Raw genomic sequence first — 22,291 nt, forward strand, 5'->3', positions numbered from 1 at the left:
TTCAACTTCTATGTCTACCTGTTCTGGCCTCCCTAACTCTGGCATTCTATATGGTTTACCTGATCAGCTAAAATGTAATCCATTATTTAAAGAGATAGATCCTAGTAAACCAACTACCCTAATCGTGTCCACCCAGTACGTTGGGACCGTTTCTTCCCATTTAATATACTTATCTATTATAAAAAATGTTTTTTTTAAGTAGTTCCTTATCCAATAGGCCACAAAGTGTTTCCGAACCTGCACTACTATCCCCCTGTTGACACATGGCTCTGCCCATGTGTCAATCTTGCCGCATCTCTAAACAATGACTTAGGTAGTATTGGTAACTTATCATGATACCAAATACCGTCCTTATATAAATTGCTCCTAACTTCTCCCATTTCGAAATCCCTTTCACTGGTGCTCTAGACTGACAATTTTAATTTAGCTTTGTCTATGTTTACTTCCTCTTTTAACCTGTTATGGCTAGGGGACAGTATTTTCACGGCTGGATAAAAAACGTACCCGATTTAATCTGGTTACTACTCCTGCCCAGTAACTAGAATATGCATATAATTATTGACTTTGGATAGAAAACACTCCAAAGTTTCTAAAACTGTTTGAATGGTGTCTGTGAGTATAACAGGACTCAAATGGCAGGTCAAAACCTGAGAGATTTCTTTACAGGAAGTGGCCTGTCTGACCATTTCTTGAACTTCTTTGCCATCTCTATCTTTTACAAAGGATCTCTGCTCTAACGTGACACTTCCTACGTCTTCCATGGGCGCTCAGAGCCCGGGAAAAACATGAATGTTGTCATCCCAGCCCCAGGCTGAAACACATTATCGCCTTTCTCAAGTGGCCGATCAAGGGACTGTGGGCTTAGGCGCGTGCCCTGGCCGCCCCCGTCTTTGTGTTTTTTCCTCTGATTGCCGAAAAGGAGATTCCCGGTCGGTATATTATCGCTTTTTTACGAGATAAATTGCATAAAAATAGATTTTAAACAGCGGTTGACATGCTTCGAAGTACGGTAATGGAATATTTAGATTTTTTTTTTCACGAATTGCGCCATGCGAGCGACCCTGATTTACCATTTCAGATAGTGTCTTGAACGCACGAACAAAACGCCGCTATTTGGATATAACGATGGATTATTTTGCACCAAACCAACATTTGTTATTGAAGTAGCAGTCCTGGGAGTGCATTCTGACGAAGACAACAAAAGGTAATCAAACTTTTATAATAGTAAATCTGATTTTGGTGAAGGCTAAACTTGCCGGGTGTCTAAATAGCTAGCCCGTGATGGCTGGGCTATGTACTTAGAATATTGCAAAATGTGCTTTCACCAAAAAGCTATTTTAAAATCGGACATATCGAGTGCATAGAGGAGTTCTGTATCTATAATTCTTAAAATAATTGTTATGCTTTTTGTGAACGTTTATCGTGAGTAATTTAGTAAATTGTTAGCAAATTCCCCGGAAGTTTGCGGGGGGTATGCTAGTTCTGAACGTCACATGCTAATGTAAAAAGCTGTTTTTTGATATAAATATGAACTTGATTGAACAAAACATGCATGTATTGTATAACATAATGTCCTAGGTGTGTCATCTGATGAAGATCATCAAAGGTTAGTGCTGCATTTAGCTGTCTTCTGGGTTTTTGTGACATTATATGCTAGCTTGTAAAATGGGTGTCTGATTATTTCTGGCTTGGTACTCTGCTGACATAATCTAATGTTTTGCTTTCGCTGTAAAGCCGTTTTGAAATCGGACAGTGTGGTTAGCGGGAATCTCCTTTTCGGGAAACAGAGGAAAAATCACAAAGACGGGGGCGGCCAGTGCACGCGCCTAAGCCCACAGTCCCTTGATCGGCCACTTGAGAAAGGCGATAATGTGTTTCAGCCTGGGGCTGGAATGACGACATTCAGGTTTTTCCCGGGCTCTGAGAGCCTATTGGAGCCGTGGGAAGTGTCACGTTACCGCAGAGATCCTTTGTAATTGAATGAGATGTCAAAGAAAGACAATAAATGGTCAGACAGGCCACTTCCTGTAAAGGAATCTCTCAGGTTTTGACCTGCCATTTGAGTTCTGTTATACTCACAGACATCATTCAAACAGTTTTAGAAACTTTGGAGTGTTTTCTATCCAAAGCCAATAATTATATGCATATTCTAGTTTCTGGGCAGGAGTACTAAACAGATTAAATCGGGTACGTTTTTTATCCAGCCGTGTCAATACTGCCCCCTAGCCCTAACAGGTTAAACCTTCTATGTGTATCACAATCTATGTGTTTATCACTCCTCTCTGTGTGGGTGCTCACACTCTATGCACACGATCTCTGTGTATGTGCTTTTCACTTCTCACAATCTATGTGTGTGTGCTTCCACCTTCCATAGAATAGTCAGACCAATTTTTGCGCCCTGTTAGATCTCGACTCCCCTCCCCACTAATATACTCTAGATCAGTTATCCTTTAGATCTAAGCGCATTAGCTTGCCCAATGTTTATCGACCAGTTTAACCTCTTGGGGCTAGGTGGGACGCTAGCGTGCCACCCGTGGTGCACTCCATCAACAGCAGGTGCATTTCAAGAGCGGCAAATTTGAATCCAAATAAATGTCAAAATTCAAATTTTTCAAAAATACAACTATTTTACACCATTTGAAAGATAAACATCTCCTTAATCTAACCACGTTTTACGATTTCAAAAAGGTTTTACGGCGAAAGCATAAATTTAGAGTATGTTAGGACAGTACATTTACAAGAGTTGTGTGTAATGTTTTGTCAAGTCAAAGACAGGGTCACCAAAACCATAAAACCAGCTAAAATGATGCACTAACCTTTTACAATCTCCATCAGATGACACTCCTAGGACATTATGTTAGACAATGCATGCATTTTTAGTTCTATCAAGTTCATATTTATATCCAAAAACAGCGTTTTACTATGGCATTGATGTTGAGGAAATCGTTTCCCTCCAATAACCGGCAGTCAAGTCAGCGTCACAAATTAAATAATTAAAATGAGAAAACATTGGTAAAATATTATATTGTCATTTAAAGAATTATAGATTTACATCTCTTGAACTCAATCAACTTGCCAGATTTAAAAATAACCTTACTGGGAAATCACACTTTGCAATAATCTGAGCACTGCGCCCAGGAAAATACGCGTTGCGATACAGACTAGACGTCATGTTGGGGAGATCTAAAATCGAAAATACTATGTAAATAATCTATTACCTTTGATTCTCTTCATCAGATGTCACTTCCAGGTATCACAGGTCCATAACGAATGTAGTTTTGTTCAAAAAAGCTCATCATTTATGTCCAAAAATCTCCGTCTCGTTAGCACATGATGCAAGCCAGCCGGACTTCTCGTCATGAACGAGGGGAAAAAATATATTTCCGTTCGTTCAAACATGTCAAACGTTGTATAGCATAAATCATTAGGGCCTTTTTTAACCAGAACATGAATAATATTCAAGGTGGACGAATGCATACTCTTTTATAACGTATTGGAACGAGGGTACCCAACATGAACTCGCGCGCCAGGTGTCTAATGGGACATCATCGTTCCATGGCTCTTGTTCGGTCAGATCTCCCTCCAGAAGACTCAAAACACTTTGTAAAGGCTGGTGACATCTAGTGGAAGCAATAGGAAGTGCCAAAATATTCCTAAGCCCCTGTGTTTTTCAATGGGATAGGTTTAAAGTCAATACAACACATCAGGTATCCACTTCCTGTCAGAAAATGTCTCAGGGTTTTGCCTGCCAAATGAGTTCTGTTATACTCACAGACACCATTCAAACAGTTTTAGAAACTTTAGAGTGTTTTCTATCCATATATAATAAGTATATGCATATTCTAGTTACTGGGTAGGATTAGTAACCAGATTAAATCGGGTACATTTTTTTTATCCAGACGTGCAAATGCTGCCCCCTAGACCCAACAGGTTAACCTTTAGGTCTCAACATTAGATAGTTTACATTGGTAGTGGCCACAGATACCTAGGGTCATTACGTACCCCCCCACACCTTGCCTAGGATGGCTCTACACCCAATTCCTCTCTTCCAATTGCATAGAATACTACCTATATCAGGGTTCTCCACACAATATTCTAAAGACAGGTCACCAGGTTAGTATGCCCCAATGGATATTTCGGCGTTTAACACCTAGACTACACTAACTCCCTTATCCACTACATGCAATCATAGGTATTATTCCCCCAAATCCGCGTAAATAAAGATTTACTGACCTTTGTCTTGTAGGCTGGGAAAAGCAATGTAGGTTCGATTCCGTCACCGTCCCTGTCGACCTTAGATATTTACCGGCCTGATATGGAACCCCAATTTCAGGGGACAGGACAATTTACGAGTCAATGACCCGCCCGTACACGGTGTTCGGCGTGTTACCTTAGGAAGACAGGGACAGATGTTGGAATCCGGCTCGAAGGACCAAATTGTCATGGGAATTCTGTTCCCAATGTTCATAAACCGAACTTCAATTAAACTACTCAGTCTGCCCCCCAGAGGGTGTAAGATTCTGGTTGGATGAAGCAGATGGAGAGCCAGCCTACAATTGGTCAGAATGTTTATTTACGAGAGCTCTGAATATCATACAATGTACACAGCCTTTTATACCTGACATTTGGTCATACCATATGTCATACCCCTTACAAATGCCCATCCTCTTCTTTAACACTGTCAATGCTTATTTACAAGTCTTCTCCATCTCATACATTGCTTATCATATCCTGCCCCATGTTACATAATCTACTGCAAGCCTAAAGGTTTCTCCCCTCCCTGGTTGGGGAGACCTTCTTCCTGTTATCAGTTTCACAGTGGTCACAAGTTGTCTGCTGTCTGGTTGCTTACATTGCTAAATCATTAAGCTTCAACTTTTCCGACACACACACATTAGTACATTCATCTTATAATCACTCGGTTATACCTTTTCAGGGTGAAAGCATTTAGTCAAACCTTTAACCTCTTGACGGTCACCTAGGATAGGGGGCGCTACAGCGATTTTTGAAAATAATCCGTGCCCATTTTAAACGGCCTCCTACTCAAACTCAGAAGCTAGGACATGCATATAATTAATACTTGTGGATAGAAAACACCCTAAAGTTTCTAAAACTGTTTGAATGGTTTCTGTGAGTATAACAGAACTCATATGGCAGTCAAAACCCCGAGACCGATCGTAACAGGATGTGGATTTCTGAATTGCGGACTCAACTTCACCACTTTGCCTGTAATTCACACAGTGAGCAATTGTTCATTGAGCACTTCCTATTGCTTCCACTAGATGTCCCCAGTCTTTCCAAAGTGATTTGAGCCTTCTACTGTGAAAACTGACTGAATGACACGCTGTGGAACGTGGTCACACGGAGAGGGCCATCACCATTATGACGCCGGCTCCCCTGGCTACCCTCCCCAAAACGTTTTGAAAGACAATGCAATCATCCCCCTTGAATCATATTGGAGCTCAGGTTGAAAAAGGCCCTAAAGATTTATGATATACAACGTTTGACATGTTTGAACAAACCTAAATTAAAAAAAATGCATTTTTTTCGACGGTACTTTTGGTGCAGCCTTCAGAACGCGCTAACAAGAACAAGCTATTGGAACATAAAGGATAAACTTTTTCGAACGAAAATACATTTGTTGTGGACCTGGAATTCCTAGAAGTGCTTTCTGATGAAGATAATCAAAGGTAAGGGATTATTAACAATAGTATACAAGACTAGATTTGATATGCGATTGTTCCAAGATGGCGCTGACCTGTAACGGTAGCCTATTTTCTGAGTATCGCATCCCCTTTTATCGCAAAGTGTGATTACCCAGTAAAGTTATTTTTAAATCTGGCATTACATGTGCTTTCAAGAGATATTCATCTATAAATCTTAGAATGACAATATTACATTTTTAAAATGTTTTCGAATAGTAATTTAGTAAATTGTAGCGCTGTTTCACCGGATGCATTTGAGGGAAAATAGTTAGTCAACGTTACGCGCCGATATAAAATGCTGTTTTTATATATAAATATGAACTTTATCGAACAAAATAATGCATGTATTGTGTAACATGATGTCCTAGGAGTGTCATCTGATGAAGATTGTCAAAGGTTAGTGCTGCATTTAGCTGTTTTTTGGTTATTTGTGATGCATGTGGTTGGTCGGAAAATGGCTATGTGGCTACTTTTACGATATACTCCTCTAACATAATCTAATGTTTTGCTTTTGCTGTAAAGCCTTTTTGAAATCGGACAACGTGGTTCGATTCAGGAGAGGTGTATCAATAAAATGATATAACATAGTCCTATATTTGAAAAAATAAAAAAATCGTTGTGCTAATGGCGATAGGATTTTTTCGCTGGATGTCCGTCCCGCATACGGGACGAGCCCGTCAAGAGGTTTAATCATATTATTCCCATTACAATCCACCCTATTGGCTAAATATTTCACATACACTATAACACATCTATTTTTATTGGATTCAGAAATGTCACACAAAATCAAACTAGATCAAAGAAAACGAATACATGTATTTTCATTACATACTTATCAATGACTGTTCTAAGCCTATGTCCAGTCAGGATTAGGATTTTTGCTATGACCTTCATTTAGAGAAACAGTCTTCCTAAACATGGGCTCCTCATAATTGAATGAATCCTCCACCAGGCTCGGCGGTAGGTATTTGTCATCCCACTGGTCTGAACTTGGAATCGGTCCGTATCTCACCATCTGCTCCGTCATCGATCTCTCCAGAGCCCTGGAAATGAGACCTCTCGCACAAGGGACCAAACAACAACCACATAATATCAACACAGTCATACAGGTGAAAGCAGCCCACAACACAGTGATTACAACCTTTTTCCATTTTCCGAACGTACTATCAAACATCCCGTGAGTGCCGTGTCCACCCCGGAATTTTCTGCTAACTCCTGAGCTAAATTGTTTAGACCGGCCAGGGCCTTGGTCACTGATCCATCTGGAGCTGTGTTCTCGGGGATGAAAGTACAGCATTCAGATCCGAACATCACACACACACACCACCCTTTTCAGCCAGAAGCATATCCAAAGCTATTCTATTCTGCAATACCATCAAAGTGGTCGCAACTGTCTGTTCTGCTAACCCTTGAATTGCCTCTCTGGTATAGCTGATGAAACGCTGTTGGTTATAATAAATGTAATTTATCCAATCCATATTTTTATTGAGAGTCGACCACCAAAAGAGACTTGATTCCAATCCAGCCCATATCTGATTCCTAGCTTTAAATTCATCAGGCACCCCCCTTGGAACCCCAATGCTATCAATGTATATTCTATCGTCAAAGGACCCTGACAGAGGACTCCTCCCCTCTCTTTCACCTGGCACTAGGTCTTTGTGTTGTATAAGGGTGAAGGGCATGCCTAACTGTACCAATGCACAAATACCAGTCCAATTTGCAGGCAGGTTTGGCCACAACTCCATACCTCCACACAACCACCAGACATCCGCTCTCGGCCTTTTTATCATACTAAAGTCCTCGGAACTCAACCACCCAGTCAGGTCCCTCATTGTCTCGTCAGTTGTAACATTCTCTGTCCTATTGCATGTTCTTACTTCCCCTATGTTCCATCCGTGTGTGTTGTGTCGAGCCACACAATAATAGTCTCCTCCTGCGACTGTGAAAAGGGGAAGTCTGGATCTAATGGGCACATAGGATACAGATAATGCAGATCAGTGCAACTGTCTGGCTTCCTTGCCTTCATGAACAGCTTTACCATACAGGCCATTCCCCTTGGAAAATTAATTCCATCGAGTAGAAAGGGGATGGTTGTCAACTGAAGTTTGGCTGTTGCGCAGGCATAACCTTCTTCTTTAGCTACTGATCTAGCTGTATACTGAATCCATTCCAGCCATAGGTTGGAATCCCCAAACCAAGTCTCCACCTCAATCACTTCCTTAAGATCTTTCGTCTGAACTATCCTCACCGGTCCTTGGCTCTGGATGACTACACGGGTAATGTCCGTTTTATCAGGGGTACTACTGGTATTCTGGCTGGCGGTAGAACTATCTCCTGTCCTAACCTCTACTACTCGGAATGGTACCGCAGTGTCGACAATGGTCTGGTCAAGGCCAACATACCATAACCCTAAATCCTCTTTCTTTATGCTTTTAATGGTCATTCCTATCTTCAAGCAATACTTCCCTTGCTCTGGATTGCAGTCAAAAACCCTGGCCTTCACTATACTCCATCTGTTTCTATATTGGGTGTGTGGATTGACATAGCCTTCTCTCTCTGTGTGAGCTATGATTCCATGAGTTACACCGGGATCTACACAGATATCTTCCCCATGAAGTCCGAGTCCTAGACTGCCAGGAGGTTAGGGACCCCATTTGGTCTGCATAGAACTCTATTGAGACATCCTTCCCTAACTCTACTCTCACTTCCTTTTTATCCAGATCGAGTGACCTTTTGTACCTAGGCCATAAAAACTCCTCATCTTCTACACTATGGGTCAAGTTACCACTTTCTGACTTCTCGAGTGGTTCATGGTGTATTAGGAATATGGCTCCCACAATCAGACAGCTCAGACTGACCAGTACACCGTGTAAAGCCCCACCCCCTCCCGGAGAATATATCACTGGCTAGAGGCCAACCCACACTTTCACTTCTATGAACGCACACAGTGAGGATCGGGCGGGTTAGGGAATCTTCATTAGCCTGTTGGGGCTACAGGTTAGCAATGAACCCCGAGCCGGGATTGCTAACAAGGCTGGAAATTCAAAACATCAAAAATCTAATAATTTCAATTTCTCAAACAATCAACTATTTTACACAATTTAAATGATAAACATCTCCTTAATCTAACCACATTGTTCGATTTTCAAAGAGGCTTTACGGCAAAAGCATAAAGTTAGATTATGTTAGGACAGTACATAGCCACAAAAGTACAAACATCCATTTTCAATTCAAGGTCAGGCATCACCAAAAGCAGAAACCAGCTTGAATTATGCACTAACTTTTGTCAATCTCCATCAGATGACACTCCTAGGACATTATGTTATACAATACATGCATTTTTTGTTCCATCAAGTTCATATTTATATCCAAAAACAGCATTTTACAGTAGCGTCAAATTCAGATTTTTTTCTTCTCTGAAATGCTTCCGGTGAACATAACAAAATTACTAATCGAAAACATTGGTAAATTATAATATTGTCATTCAAAGAATAATATATTATCATCTCGTAATTGCTACCGAATGGCCAAATCTCAAAATAACTTTACTGGGAAATCACATTTTGCAATAAACGGGGTGCTATGCTAAGAACAACAGGCTATGCTATACAGTTAGCATCATCTAAAATCGATAATAACATTGTAAATACCCCCTTACCTTTGATTATCTCCATCAGAAGGCAGGATCCCAGGTCCGGAAGGCATTCCAGGTCCGGAACAAATGTGGTTTCTTTTGACAAAGTTCATAATTTATGTCCAAATAACACCAAGTACTTAGCGTTCATTATGCTCCCACAAAACGTGGTGTGGGGCTGGTAAAATCACGCCGAAAAGCTAAAAAAACCTAGTAAATAATCTATTTATGTTCGTTCAAACATGTCAAATGTTGTTTAGCATTAATCTTTTGGTCCATTTTTAACGTTAAACATCAGTAATATTTTCACACAACCTATCCTATGTCTAGATAAAAAATGATGACAAACTCCCGTTTCTCAGATTTATGCGCAGGCGCAAAAAAATGAAGTGATGACATGTCAACTTCCTTGGATTCTAATTTGCTCTCTGTTTATCATAGACGCTTCAAACAACTTTACAAAGATCGTTGACATCTAGTGGAAGCCGTAGGTGTTGCGAAATGAATCCTTTCTCACTATGGTATCTATAAAACAATGACACTAAATAGTACAGTCACAAAATTCACATTTTTTTGGATCTATTTTTCACAGGTTTTTGCCTGCAATATGAGTTTTGTTATACTTACAGACACCATTCAAACTGTTTTAGAAAATTCAGAGTGTTTTCTATCCGAATGTGTTAATAATATGCATATCCTAGCTTCTGAGTTGGTGTAGGAGGCAGTTAAAAATGGGCACATATTTTTTTCAAAATGTCTCAATACTGCCCCCGAGCCCCAACAGGTTAGAGAGGTAACCCCTGAACCTTATTGGTATTCGGTTCTTCTCCTAACTCTGTGATTGTTCGACAGTGTCAGTGTGTCTTACCCTCCCGCAATGTGTGATATGAACCCAGGTAGCTCTTTCAGCTATTCTCACCGCAAAGGCTATTACCAGGAACACTTGGTATGGGCCCTCCCACCATGGCTACTTCCAGTTCTTTTCTCCTCAGGGACTGGATCCACACCCAGTCTCCTGGTTGGATTGAGTGAATCATCTTCTCCTGTAATTCACCTGTTGGACACAAAGTCTCGGACATACGGATTTGGTTAACCATGTGTTCTGTTAGTATATCTTCAACTTCTATGTCTACCTGTTCTGGCCTCTCTAACTCTGGCATTCTATATGGTTTACCTGATCAGCTAAAATGTAATCCATTATTTAAAGAGATAGATCCTAGTAAACCAACTACCCTAATCGTGTCCACCCAGTAAGTTGGGACCGCTTCTTCCCATTTAATATACTTATCTATTATAAAAAAAATTTTTTAAGTAGTTCGTCATCCAATAGGCCACAAAGTGTTTCCGAACCTGCTCTACTATCCCCCCTGTTGACACATGGCTCTGCCCATGTGTCAATCTTGCCGCATCTCGAAACAATGACTTAGGTAGTATTGGTAACTTATCATGATACCAAATACCGTCCTTATATAAATTGCTCTTAACTTCTCCCTTTTCGAAATCCCTTTCACTTGTGCTCTAGACTGACAATTTTAATATAGCTTTGTCTATGTTTACTTCCTCTTTTAAGAACTGCTGTGTCGACGGCTGCGGTTTAAGACCTGCCTTTTTCGTTTCCGCATCTGCTTTTCTGTTGTTGTTACTGACACTATCTGTCCCTCTAATGTGGGCCTCACATTTACAAATAGCTAACTTTTCTGGCAAAATACAGCATCTAATAGATTCAAAATCAACTGAGTGTGTGTAATAGGTTTCCCAGAAGTGGTTACCATTCCCCTGTTTCTCCATTGGGCTGCAAATATGTGTACTGTGTTAAATGCATAGGCACTGTCTGTGTAAATAGTAATACGTTTTCCTGTCCCTAACTGACACGCACTGGTAAGTGCTACTATTTCTGCTTATTGTTCTGAATAGTTTCTCGGTAACGGCTCTGCTTCCAAGACCTCTGTGTCTGTAACTATAGCATATCCCGTCGCATTAGTGCCATCATTGTTCTTTCTTGATGATCCATCTACAAACATAGTCAGTTCCCCATCAGGTAAAGCTAGATAAGTCAAATCGGGTCTTGGTAGGACAACTTTCTCAGTTTCTGTTACACAATCATGTGGGCTGCCATCTGTTGCAATAGGAACTAATGTTGAGGGGTTCAGAGTAGTACAACATCCTATTGTCAAATTAGGCATGTTCAAAAGAATTATCATACGAGACAAATGTCTAGCTGGTGACATGTAAGCCATCTTATGTTCTAACAACAGTATGGATACGGCATGAGGAACTTTTAAAGTCAAATCATGATAGAGCACAACAGATGCCGAGTCCTCAACTGCCTGAGCTGCTGCCACCACAGACTGCAAACATAGTGGCATGGCTAGGGCTACTTCATCTAATCGGGAGGAATAGTAAGCAATAGGCCTATTTTTTCTCCCGTGTCTCTGGGTCAGTACTGATGTCATGAACCCCTCCCTACAGTCTACTGTCTGGGTAAAGGGGCGATCATATCTGGGAAACGCCAGTACTGAGCTAGATGTTAACCTGTTAGGGCTAGGGGGCAGTATTTACACGGCCGGATAAAAAACGTACCGATTTAATCTGGTTATTACTACTGCCCAGAAACTAGAATATGCATATAATTATTGGCTTTGGATAGAAAACACTCCAAAGTTTCTAAAACTGTTTGAATGGTGTCTGTGAGTATAACAGAACTCATATGGCAGGCAAAAACCTGAGAAGATTCCTTACAGGTATTGGCCTGTCTGACAATTTCTTGGGCTTCTTGGCTCTCTTTATTGAAAACTGAGGATCTTTGCTGTAACGTGACACTTCCTACGGCTCCCATAGGCTCTCAGAAACCGGGAAAAAGCTGAATGGTGGCTTTGCAGGCCCTGGGTGAAAAACATTAGCGCGTTTGGATAGTGGTCGGTCAGAGTACTATGAGACTGAGGCACGTGCATGAGGGGACACCATGTTTTTATTTTCTCTTTCTTTGTACTAAAACACGATTTCCCGGTCGGAATATTATCGCTTTTTTACAAGAAAAATGGCATAAAAATTGATTTTAAACAGCGGTTGACATGCTTCGAAGTACGGTAATGGAATATTTAGATTTTTTTGTCACGAAACGCGTCGGGAGCTTTCGGATAGTGTCTTGAACGCACGAACAAAACGCCGCTATTTGGATATAACTATGGATTATTTTGAACCAAACCAACATTTGTTATTGAAGTAGAAGTCCTGGGAGTGCATTCTGACAAAGAACAGCAAAGGTAATAACATTTTTCTTATAGTAAATCTGACTTTGGTGAGGGCTAAACTTGGTTGGTGTCTAAATAACTAGCCCTGTGATGCCGGGCTATCTACTTAGAATATTGCAAAATGTGCTTTCACCGAAAAGCTATTTTAAAATTGGACATAGCGAGTGCATAGAGGAGTTCTGTATCTATAATTCTTAAAATAATTGTTATGTTGTTTGTGAATGTTTATCGTGAGTAATTTAGTAAATTCACCGGAAGTTTGCGGGGGGTATGCTAGTTCTGAACTTCACATGCTAATGTAAAAAGCTGTTTTTTGATATAAATATGAACTTGATTGAACAAAACATGCATGTATTGTATAACATAATGTCCTAGAAGTGTCATCTGATGAAGATCATCAAAGGTTAGTGCTGCATTTAGTCGTGGTTTGGGTTTATGTGACATTATATGCTAGCTTGAAAAATGGGTGTCTGATTATTTCTGGCTGGGTACTCTGCTGACATAATCTAATGTTTTGCTTTCGTTTTAAAGCCTTTTTGAAATCGGACAGTGTGGTTAGATTAACGAGAGTCTTGTCTTTAAAATGGTGTAAAATAGTCATATGTTTGAGAAATTTAAGTAATAGCATTTCTAAGGTATTTGAATAACGCGCTACAGGATTCCACTGGCTGTTACGTAGGTGGGACGATTTCGTCCCACCGACCCTAGAGAGGTTAATAACTTTTTAATGTTTACAAACTGATTTTCAGCCTCATCTGTCCACTTGATCTTATCTTTTGCTGCCATAGCTTTACCATATATCAACTCACTAAGCTTCCCTGTATGTAATGCAAAATGGGGTATCCACGCACGGCAATAGTTAATCATTACATGAAAACTCATCATTTGCTTCTAGAATGGCTGTCTTTCTGGTAGAATTAAGTGTTCTCCCTTCTTGAGTTATAGTGTGCCCCAAATAGATAACTTCCTCCTGCCAGAGTTGCAACTTCCTCTTGCTGACTTTATGACCTTGTTCTGCTAAGAATACTAACAGTCTGCCTTACAGCCCTCCTGAGAAGGATTCGTAAAATATCATTTTCATAAATCAAAATTTAACTTCCCTCGGGGCTCAAATTTTCCTAAATTACTAATAATTACTTTTAATAAAATCTATAATTTGACTTCAGGACTACTTACACTAAAATAACTCCTTTAATTAACCCCACATCAATGGGTCCTTGGGACCCTAACACGGAGGGTACCGCTTTTAACTCTTCTTCCTGTTCCTAAGTTAAAAACAAATCATCCTGACATTAACCTGCTATGGCTAAGGGGCAGTATTTTCACGGCTGGATAAAAAACGTACCCGATTTAATCTGGTTACCACTCCTACCCAGTAACTAGAATATGCATATACTTATTACATATGGATAGAAAACACCCTAAAGTTTCTAAAACTGTTTGAATGGTGTCTGTGAGTATAACAGAACTCATTTGGCAGGCAAAAAACTGAGAAGGTTTCATGCAGGAAGTGGCCTGTCTGACAAGGTGTCGTTCTTCTTGTCTCTGTTTATTGAAGAGTGAGGATCTTAGCTGTCCCGTGACACTTCCTACGGCTGCCATAGGGTCTCAGAAGGTGGTAAAAAGCTGAATCGTGGCTTTGCAGTCTCTGGCTGAAACAAAGTAGCGCGTTTGGGTAGTGGCTGGTTACAGTACTGTGAGACTCAGGCTCGTGCCCGCGTCGACCGAAAGCTTTGTTTACTTTCCTCTGTTTAGCTAAATGGACATTCCCGGTCGGAATATTATCGCTTTTTTACGAGAAAAATGGCATAAAAATGGATTTTAACCTGTTAGGGCTAGGGGGCAGCATTGACACGGCTGGATAAAAAACATACCCGATTTAATCTGGTTACCACTCCTACCCAGTAACTAGAATATGCATATACTTATTACATATGGATAGAAAACACCCTAAATTTTCTAAAACTGTTTGAATGGTGTCTGTGAGTATAACAGAACTCAAATGGCAGGTCAAAACCTGAGAGATTCCTTTACAGGAAGTGGCCTGTCTGACCATTTGTTGAACTTCTTTTCCATCTCTATCATTTACTAAGGATCTCTGCTCTAACGTGACACTTCCCACGTCGTCCATAGGCGCTCAGAGCCCGGGAAAAAACAGAATGTCCTCATTCCAGCCCCATGTTGAAACACATTATCGCCTTTCTCAAGTGGCCGATCAAGAGACACTAGCTTATGCGCATGACCCCGACCGCCCCCGCCTTTGGGATTTTTCCTGTTTGCCGAAAAGGAGATTCCCTGTCGGAATATTATCGCTTTTCTACGAGAAAAATGTCGTAAATATTGATTTTAAACAGCGGTTGACATGCTTCGAAGTACGGTAATGGAATACTTAGAATTTTATTGTCACGAATTGCGCCATGCGCGTGACACTTCTTTACTATTTCGGATAGTGTCTGGAACGCACGAACAAAACGCCGCTATTCGGATATAACGATGGATTATTTTGGACCAAACCAACATTTGTTATTGAAGTAGCAGTCCTGGGTGTGTATTCTGACGAAGACAACAAAAGGTAATGAAACTTTTATAATAGTAAATATGATTATGGTGAGTGCTAAACTTGCCGGGTGTCTAAATAGCGAGCCCGTGATGCCTGGGCTATGTACTTAGAATATTGCAAAATGTGCTTTCACCAAAAAGCTATTTTAAAATCGGACATATCGAGTGCATAGAGGAGGTCTGTATCTATAATTCTTAAAATAATTGTTATGCTTTTTGTGAACGTTTATCGTGAGTAATTTAGTAAAATGTTAGCGAATTCCCCGGAAGTTTGCGGGGGGTATGCTAGTTCTGAACGTCACATGCTAATGTAAAAAGCTGGTTTTTGATATAAATATGAACTGGATTGAACAAAACATGCATGTATTGTATAACATAATGTCCTAGGGTTGTCATCTGATGAAGATCATCAAAGGTGAGTGCTGCATTTAGCTGTCTTCTGGGTTTTGGTGACATTATATGCTGGCTTGAAAAATGGGTGTCTGATTATTTCTGGCTTGGTACTCTGCTGACATAATCTAATGTTTTGCTTTCGTTGTAAAGCCTTTTTGAAATCGGACAGTGTGGTTAGATTAACGAGAGTCTTGTCTTTAAATGGCTGTAAAATAGTCATATGTTTGAGAAATTGAAGTAATAGGATTTTTAAGGTTTTGAAAATCGCGCCACAGGATAGCAGTGGCTGTTACGTAGGTGGGACGAATTCGTCCCGCCTAGCCTAGAGAGGTTAACCTGTTGGGGCTAGGGGCAGTATTTGCACGGCTGGATAAAAAAATGTACCCGATTTAATCTGGTTACTAATCCTACCCAGTAACTAGAATATGCATATACTTATTATATATGGATAGAAAACACTCTAAAGTTTCTAAAACTGTTTGAATGGTGTCTGTGAGTATAACAGAACTCATTTGGCAGGCAAAACCCTGAGACATTTTCTGACAGGAAGTGGATACCTGATGTGTTGTATTGACTCTAAACCTATCCCATTGAAAAACACAGGGGCTTAGGAATATTTTGGCACTTCCTATTGCTTCCACTAGATGTCACCAGCCTTTACAAAGTGTTTTGAGTCTTCTGGAGGGAGATCTGACCGAACAAGAGCCATGGAACGATGATGTCCCATTAGACACCTGGCGCGCGAGTTCATGTTGGGTACCCTCGTTCCAATACGTTATAAAAGAGTATGCATTCGTCCACCTTGAATATTATTCATGTTCTGGTTAAAAAAGGCCCTAATGATTTATGCTATACAACGTTTGACATGTTTGAACGAACGGAAATATATTTTTTCCCCTCGTTCATGACGAGAAGTCCGGCTGGCTTACATCATGTGCTAACGAGACGGAGATTTTTGGACATAAATGATGAGCTTTTTTGAACAAAACTACATTCGTTATGGACCTGTGATACCTGGAAGTGACATCTGATGAAGAGAATCAAAGGTAATGGATTATTTACATAGTATTTTCGATTTTAGATCTCCCCAACATGACGTCTAGTCTGTATCGCAACGCGTATTTTTCTGGGCGCAGTGCTCAGATTATTGCAAAGTGTGATTTCCCAGTAAGGTTATTTTTAAATCTGGCCAGTTGATTGCGTTCAAGAGATGTAAATCTATAATTCTTTAAATGACAATATAATATTTTACCAATGTTTTCTAATTTTAATTATTTAATTTGTGACGCTGACTTGACTGCCGGTTATTGGAGGGAAACGATTTCCTCAACATCAATGCCATAGTAAAACGCTGTTTTTGGATATAAATATGAACTTGATAGAACTAAAAATGCATGCATTGTCTAACATAATGTCCTAGGAGTGTCATCTGATGGAGATTGTAAAAGGTTAGTGCATCATTTTAGCTGGTTTTATGGTTTTGGTGACCCTGTCTTTGACTTGACAAAACATTACACACAACTCTTGTAAATGTACTGTCCTAACATACTCTAAATTTATGCTTTCGCCGTAAAACCTTTTTGAAATCGTAAAACGTGGTTAGATTAAGGAGATGTTTATCTTTCAAAGGGTGTAAAATAGTTGTATGTTTGAAAATTTTGAATTTTGACATTTATTTGGATTCAAATTTGCCGCTCTTGAAATGCACCTGCTGTTGATGGAGTGCACCACGGGTGGCACGCTAGCGTCCCACCTAGCCCATAGAGGTTAAAGAAGAATTTTTTTCAAAGCCTTGAGACAATTGAGAAAATGGATTGTGTGTGTGTGCCATTCAGAGGGTGAATGGGCAACACAAAAGATTGGTTTGAGTGTCAAGAACTGCAACGCTGCTGGGTTTTTCACTCTCAACAGTTTCCCCGTGTGTATCAAGACTGGTCCAACACCCAAAGGACATCCAGCCAACTGGACACAACTGTGGGGAAGCAGTAGGGTCAACATGGCCCCAGCATCCCCATGGAACACCTTATCCATGCCCCGACGAACTGAAGCTGTTCTGAGGGCAAAAAGTGGTGCAACTCAATATTACGAAGGTGTTCTTAATGTTTTGTACACCCAGTTTACATCATCAATATTTGTTTTATTCCAACTGTTTGGTTATTATAACAGCGTCACTGAATGTACAACACATTAAGAACGCCTTCTCTTTCCATGACATTAGACAGACCAGGTGAATCCAGGTGAAACCTACGATCCCTTATTGATGTCACTTGCTAAATCCACTTCAATCAGTGTAGATGAAGAAGGGGAGGAGACAGGTAAAAAAAAAATGCTTGAGACAATTGAGACATGGATTGTGTGTGTGTGTGTCATTCAGAGTGTGAATGGGCAAGATCAAAATACACTACAAAAGTATGTGAACACGTGCTCATCGAACATCTCAATCCAAAATCATGGGCATTGACATGGAGTTGGTCCCCCACTTTGCTGCTAGATGTTGGAACATTGCTGCGGGGGGACTTGCTTCCATTCAGCCACAAGAGCATTAGTGAGGTCGGGTCACTGATGTTGGGGGCGATTAGGTCCTGGCTCGCAGTCGGCGTTCCAATTCATCCCGAAGGTGTTCGATGGGGTTGAGGTGGGTTGAGGTTTGCAGGCCGGTCAAGTTCTTCCACATCGATCTCTGCCGTTGTTGCTCCTAGACGTTTCCACTTCACAATAACAGCACTTACAGTTGATCGGTGGGGGGGGGGGGGGGTACCTCTAGCAGGGCAGAAATTTCACGAAATGACTTGTTGGAAAGGTGGCATCCTATGACTGTGCCACGTTGAAAATCACTGAGCTCTTCAGTAAGGCCTTTCTACTGACAATGTTTGTGTATGGAGATTGCATGGCTGTGTGCTCAATTTTATAGACCTGTCAGCAACAGGTGTCTGAAATTGCTGTATCCACAAATTTGAAGGGGTGTTCACATACTATTTGTATATATAGTGTATTTAAGTTCCTTTGAACGGGGGTATGGTTATAGGTGCCAGGCGCACTGGTTTGTGTCAAGAACTGCAACGCTGCTGGGTTTTTTCACACTCAATAGTGTCCTGTGTGTATCGAGAATGGTCCACCACCCAAAGGACATCCAGTCAACTGGACACAACTGTGGGGAAGCTGGACACAACTGTGGGGAAGCTTTCGACACCTTGTAGTGTCCATGACCCAACAAATTGAGACTGTTCTGAGTGCAAAAGGGGGGGGCGGGGGTAACTCAATATTAGGAGGGTATTGTTCATTTTTTGTACACTCAGTAGAAACAGAATTAGTATAATACAGTCAGGAAGACAAGATTAAAAGGTAGTAATAATACTTTTATTCAGTTCTAACTGCAAATTCTAATAGACAGTGGTCTGATGTTCGAGGCTCAAAAACAAAGTGAGAGAGGACCCACTCAAGGCTGACTTCACTATCAATCTGAAGCATGACGTAAGCTTCATATCCAAACGCCTTATAGCTATGAGTTTGATGCTTCTAATGGAATTGTGTATAAAGAGTCATTTAAATTATTTGTTTTTAACGTTTTGAAATATCTGCTACTGTCATGACGGTATGGAGAAAAGCAGATGTTTTTATTTCATTTGTGTCTCTGACACTGCACTTTCTTCAACTTGTACTTCTCTGCTGTCCCCTGTCCTTTCCTGCTCTTGTTGACCAGTGAGCCTACAGTATACGCTAACCTCGCCTTAAGCGTAGTAGGTGCAAATAAAGTGAAGTATAATTTTAATATAACCTGGTGTCACAAATGAATTTCCTCCGACAATTGCCCAATAGAAGCAGCTTCCTCCTCATATCTCCCTCCTCCTAAAGCCCTACTGGCTGTCACGTTGTTGTGTGAGGGACTCTCCGTCCCTGTGACTCCGCCTTTTCATTATTTTCTGCCTTTTAATCTCAGAGCATCTTCAGTCCTTCATTCAGGGGAGAAATAGAATAACACTCTCTCTCTCTCTCTCTCTCTCTCCCTCTCTCTCTCTCTCTGTGGACACATTCCCTGTCACATTTCTTAGCCTCATGGATTTAGCCTCAGATATGAAAGACAGGGAATGGTAACACTTTACAATAAGGGTACATTAGTTAATGCATTAGTTAACCTGAATAAATAAATCATTCATTTAATATCTACTAAGTATTTATTCATTGTATGCATGTTTACTAAGCCATAAAAAAAATGCATTAATACATTATTTTAAAAAGCTGATAATTCATGTTAGTTAATAGTTATATAACTTTAATTTCCTGCATCTAAACCATTCAGAAACAAATGGTCTGTTAGGAAGAGAGTTACTCATTCATAATTAACAGTATGATAAGGTTTTATCATGTAGCAATTATTTTTAGTGATGCAGGTTCATGTTATTGAGAGATTGTCTTTATCTAGTTTAAAAACAACTTACCATTGACTAACTGATGCCATGACAACTTGTTAAGCAATAGCAAATGAAGAAAACAATCTGTTCAGAGTATGTAATTTATCTTTAATTTGAAAAGCAGGATCATCAACATCATACAGTTTCATCACAAGTTTACCTAATGTTAGTTAACCTGAAAGGTTAGCCTACCTAAACAGTAGCTAGCTAACAGCAGATCATGACTTAGTATAAAAGTCTGCACTGAACTTCAAAGGCTGTTTTTTCGGTAGCTACATGTTTGTTGTTTGCTGTCTCTTGTAAATTCCTCTGTCATTGTTTTTAACTGTTAGATATGGCTCGTTAGCTAATCAATAGATAGGTGGAAAGCTTTTTTTGCGAATACATGTTTTATTTGTCATGTTGGTGTGCTGCAGTGAGTGACAGATCTTGGTTTGAGTATTGAAGTGTAGACTGTTGACCCCTGGAGGTGGGAGGTGAAGTGGCTGTGTCATTTCCTAGCCTACATTCTTCTGGAACAGAGCGATGCAAACTTCCACTCACAGGGCACGTCGAACCAGAGCTTCTCACTTGCAGCGTTCATCTGCAGACAGTCCTCTCCTTCTCCAGCGTTATTGGGCTCATCAGTGTTCCAGTGAGTGTAGTCAAATCTGGACCCATCTGACCACATCCATAAGCCCTCCTTGACTGCATCAAAACCTCCAACCCAGGTGCCAGGTAGGTGGCCAATGGTGTCCTTTGTCAGTGCTTGCATGAACTGGTACTCTAAAAGGTTATGCACGGATGCTAGGTTTCCACCAAGTGCCAAACAGTTTTGCTCCGAATCTGCCCATGACTGCTGAATGCTGACAAACTTTAAACAGCGTGATCCATATGGGTGCCAGTCTGAGGGACATGAACTTTCCTTTGTCCCCTCCTGCACTGCTGCTACCTGAGCCTCAACAGGAGGAGTCTGTTCCTCCTCAGTCTTCAGTAAGGGTTCTAAACCAAGGAGCAGGGTCAGGTTGGCATCGCCCAGTGCAATGGCAGCACTCAGAAGCAGAAGGATGGCCAACTTCTCCATGGTAATCTTTTCCTGTCAGAAAAGGAATCACAGGTGGTAGTCTGTAGGTTCTGTTCAGCTTGAGAAAGAGGAACACTTTTATACGTGCAGGTCACCAAGCCACAAGGACGAAGTACAAAAACATATATTTACACTGATTCCAATGTACCAAAAAAACATGTTTACACTGAATCCACATCCTATTGGGAAATGTATCCTAATCCTTGTGGCAAATATACACTGAGTGTACAAAACATTAAGGTCACCTGCTCTTTCCATGACCTAGACTGACCAGGTGAATCCACTTTAATCAGTGTATATAAATGGGAGGAGACAGGTTAAAAAATTATTTTGGAGCCTTGAGACAACTGAGAGATGGATTGTGTGTGTGTCATTCAGAGGGTGAAGACAATAGATTTAAGTGCCTTTGAACGGGGTATGATAGGTGCCAGATGCACCTGTTCGTGTCAAGAACTGCAACGCTGCTGGGTTTTCACGCTCAACAGTTTCTGGTGTGTACTAAACATTAAGAACAACTTCCTAATATTGAGGTGCAGCTCCTCCCACCGAATACGAAGAATCAACATGAAAATAAGGTTGTCTAGGCAACAACAAAAACCTTTAAGCAGCAAAAACTACAATTAATAAATACAGATGTATAAATACAAATGAATGAAACTGAAAAAAGCATTTAAACCCGGCCGGGCCCCCAAGAAAGAATTCAAATGTGAAAGATTAGCAGTAGAAGTTGGAAGTTTACTACATACACCTTAGCCAAATAAATTTAAACTAAGTTTTTAACAATTCCTGACATTTAATCCTAGTAAAAATGCCCTGTCTTAGGTCAGCTAGGATCACCACTTTATTTTAAGAATGTGAAATGTCAGAATAATAGTAGAGAGAATGATTTAGAAAGGGCATAGACAGGGCTCTAGACGAACATAGACAGGGCTCTAACTCCTCTAGCTCCACAATGAAATAGGGTGCAAGCCAGGCAGCAGGCTGTTAGCCAGCCTGCCAGCTTAGTGGAGTCTGCCACCAGCACAGTCAGTGTAGTCAGCTCAGCTATCCCCATTGAGACCGTGTCTGTGCCCCGACCTAGGTTGGGCAAAATTAAACATGGCGGTGTTCGCCTTAGCAATCTCACTAGTATAAAGACCTCCTCCATCCCTGCCATTACTGAAAGAGATTGTGATACCTCACATTTCAAAATAGGACTACTTAATGTTAGATTCCTCACTTCAAAGGCAGTTATAGTCAATGAACTAATCACTGATCATAATCTTGATGTGATTGGC

General features: G+C 40.6%; 2 protein-coding genes across 2 annotated transcripts in view; both read right to left on the reverse strand.

The window, feature by feature from the left end:
- The window catches only part of LOC145850252 (tripartite motif-containing protein 16-like), a 698,685-nt gene that overhangs the window by 177,210 nt on the left and 499,184 nt on the right, over positions 1-22,291 (reverse strand). The gene's annotated exons all lie outside the window — the stretch shown is intronic.
- On the reverse strand, positions 20,039-21,052 carry LOC106574391 (ladderlectin). The gene has a single exon (XM_014150245.3). The coding sequence runs from the start codon at positions 21,012-21,014 to the stop codon at positions 20,454-20,456; it is 561 nt and encodes a 186-aa protein (XP_014005720.2). The 5' UTR covers positions 21,015-21,052; the 3' UTR covers positions 20,039-20,453.

The sequence above is a fragment of the Salmo salar genome, unplaced genomic scaffold, assembly GCF_965601325.2.
Source record: "Salmo salar unplaced genomic scaffold, fSalSal1 ptg000221l, whole genome shotgun sequence".
NCBI classification, from domain to species: domain Eukaryota; kingdom Metazoa; phylum Chordata; class Actinopteri; order Salmoniformes; family Salmonidae; genus Salmo; species Salmo salar.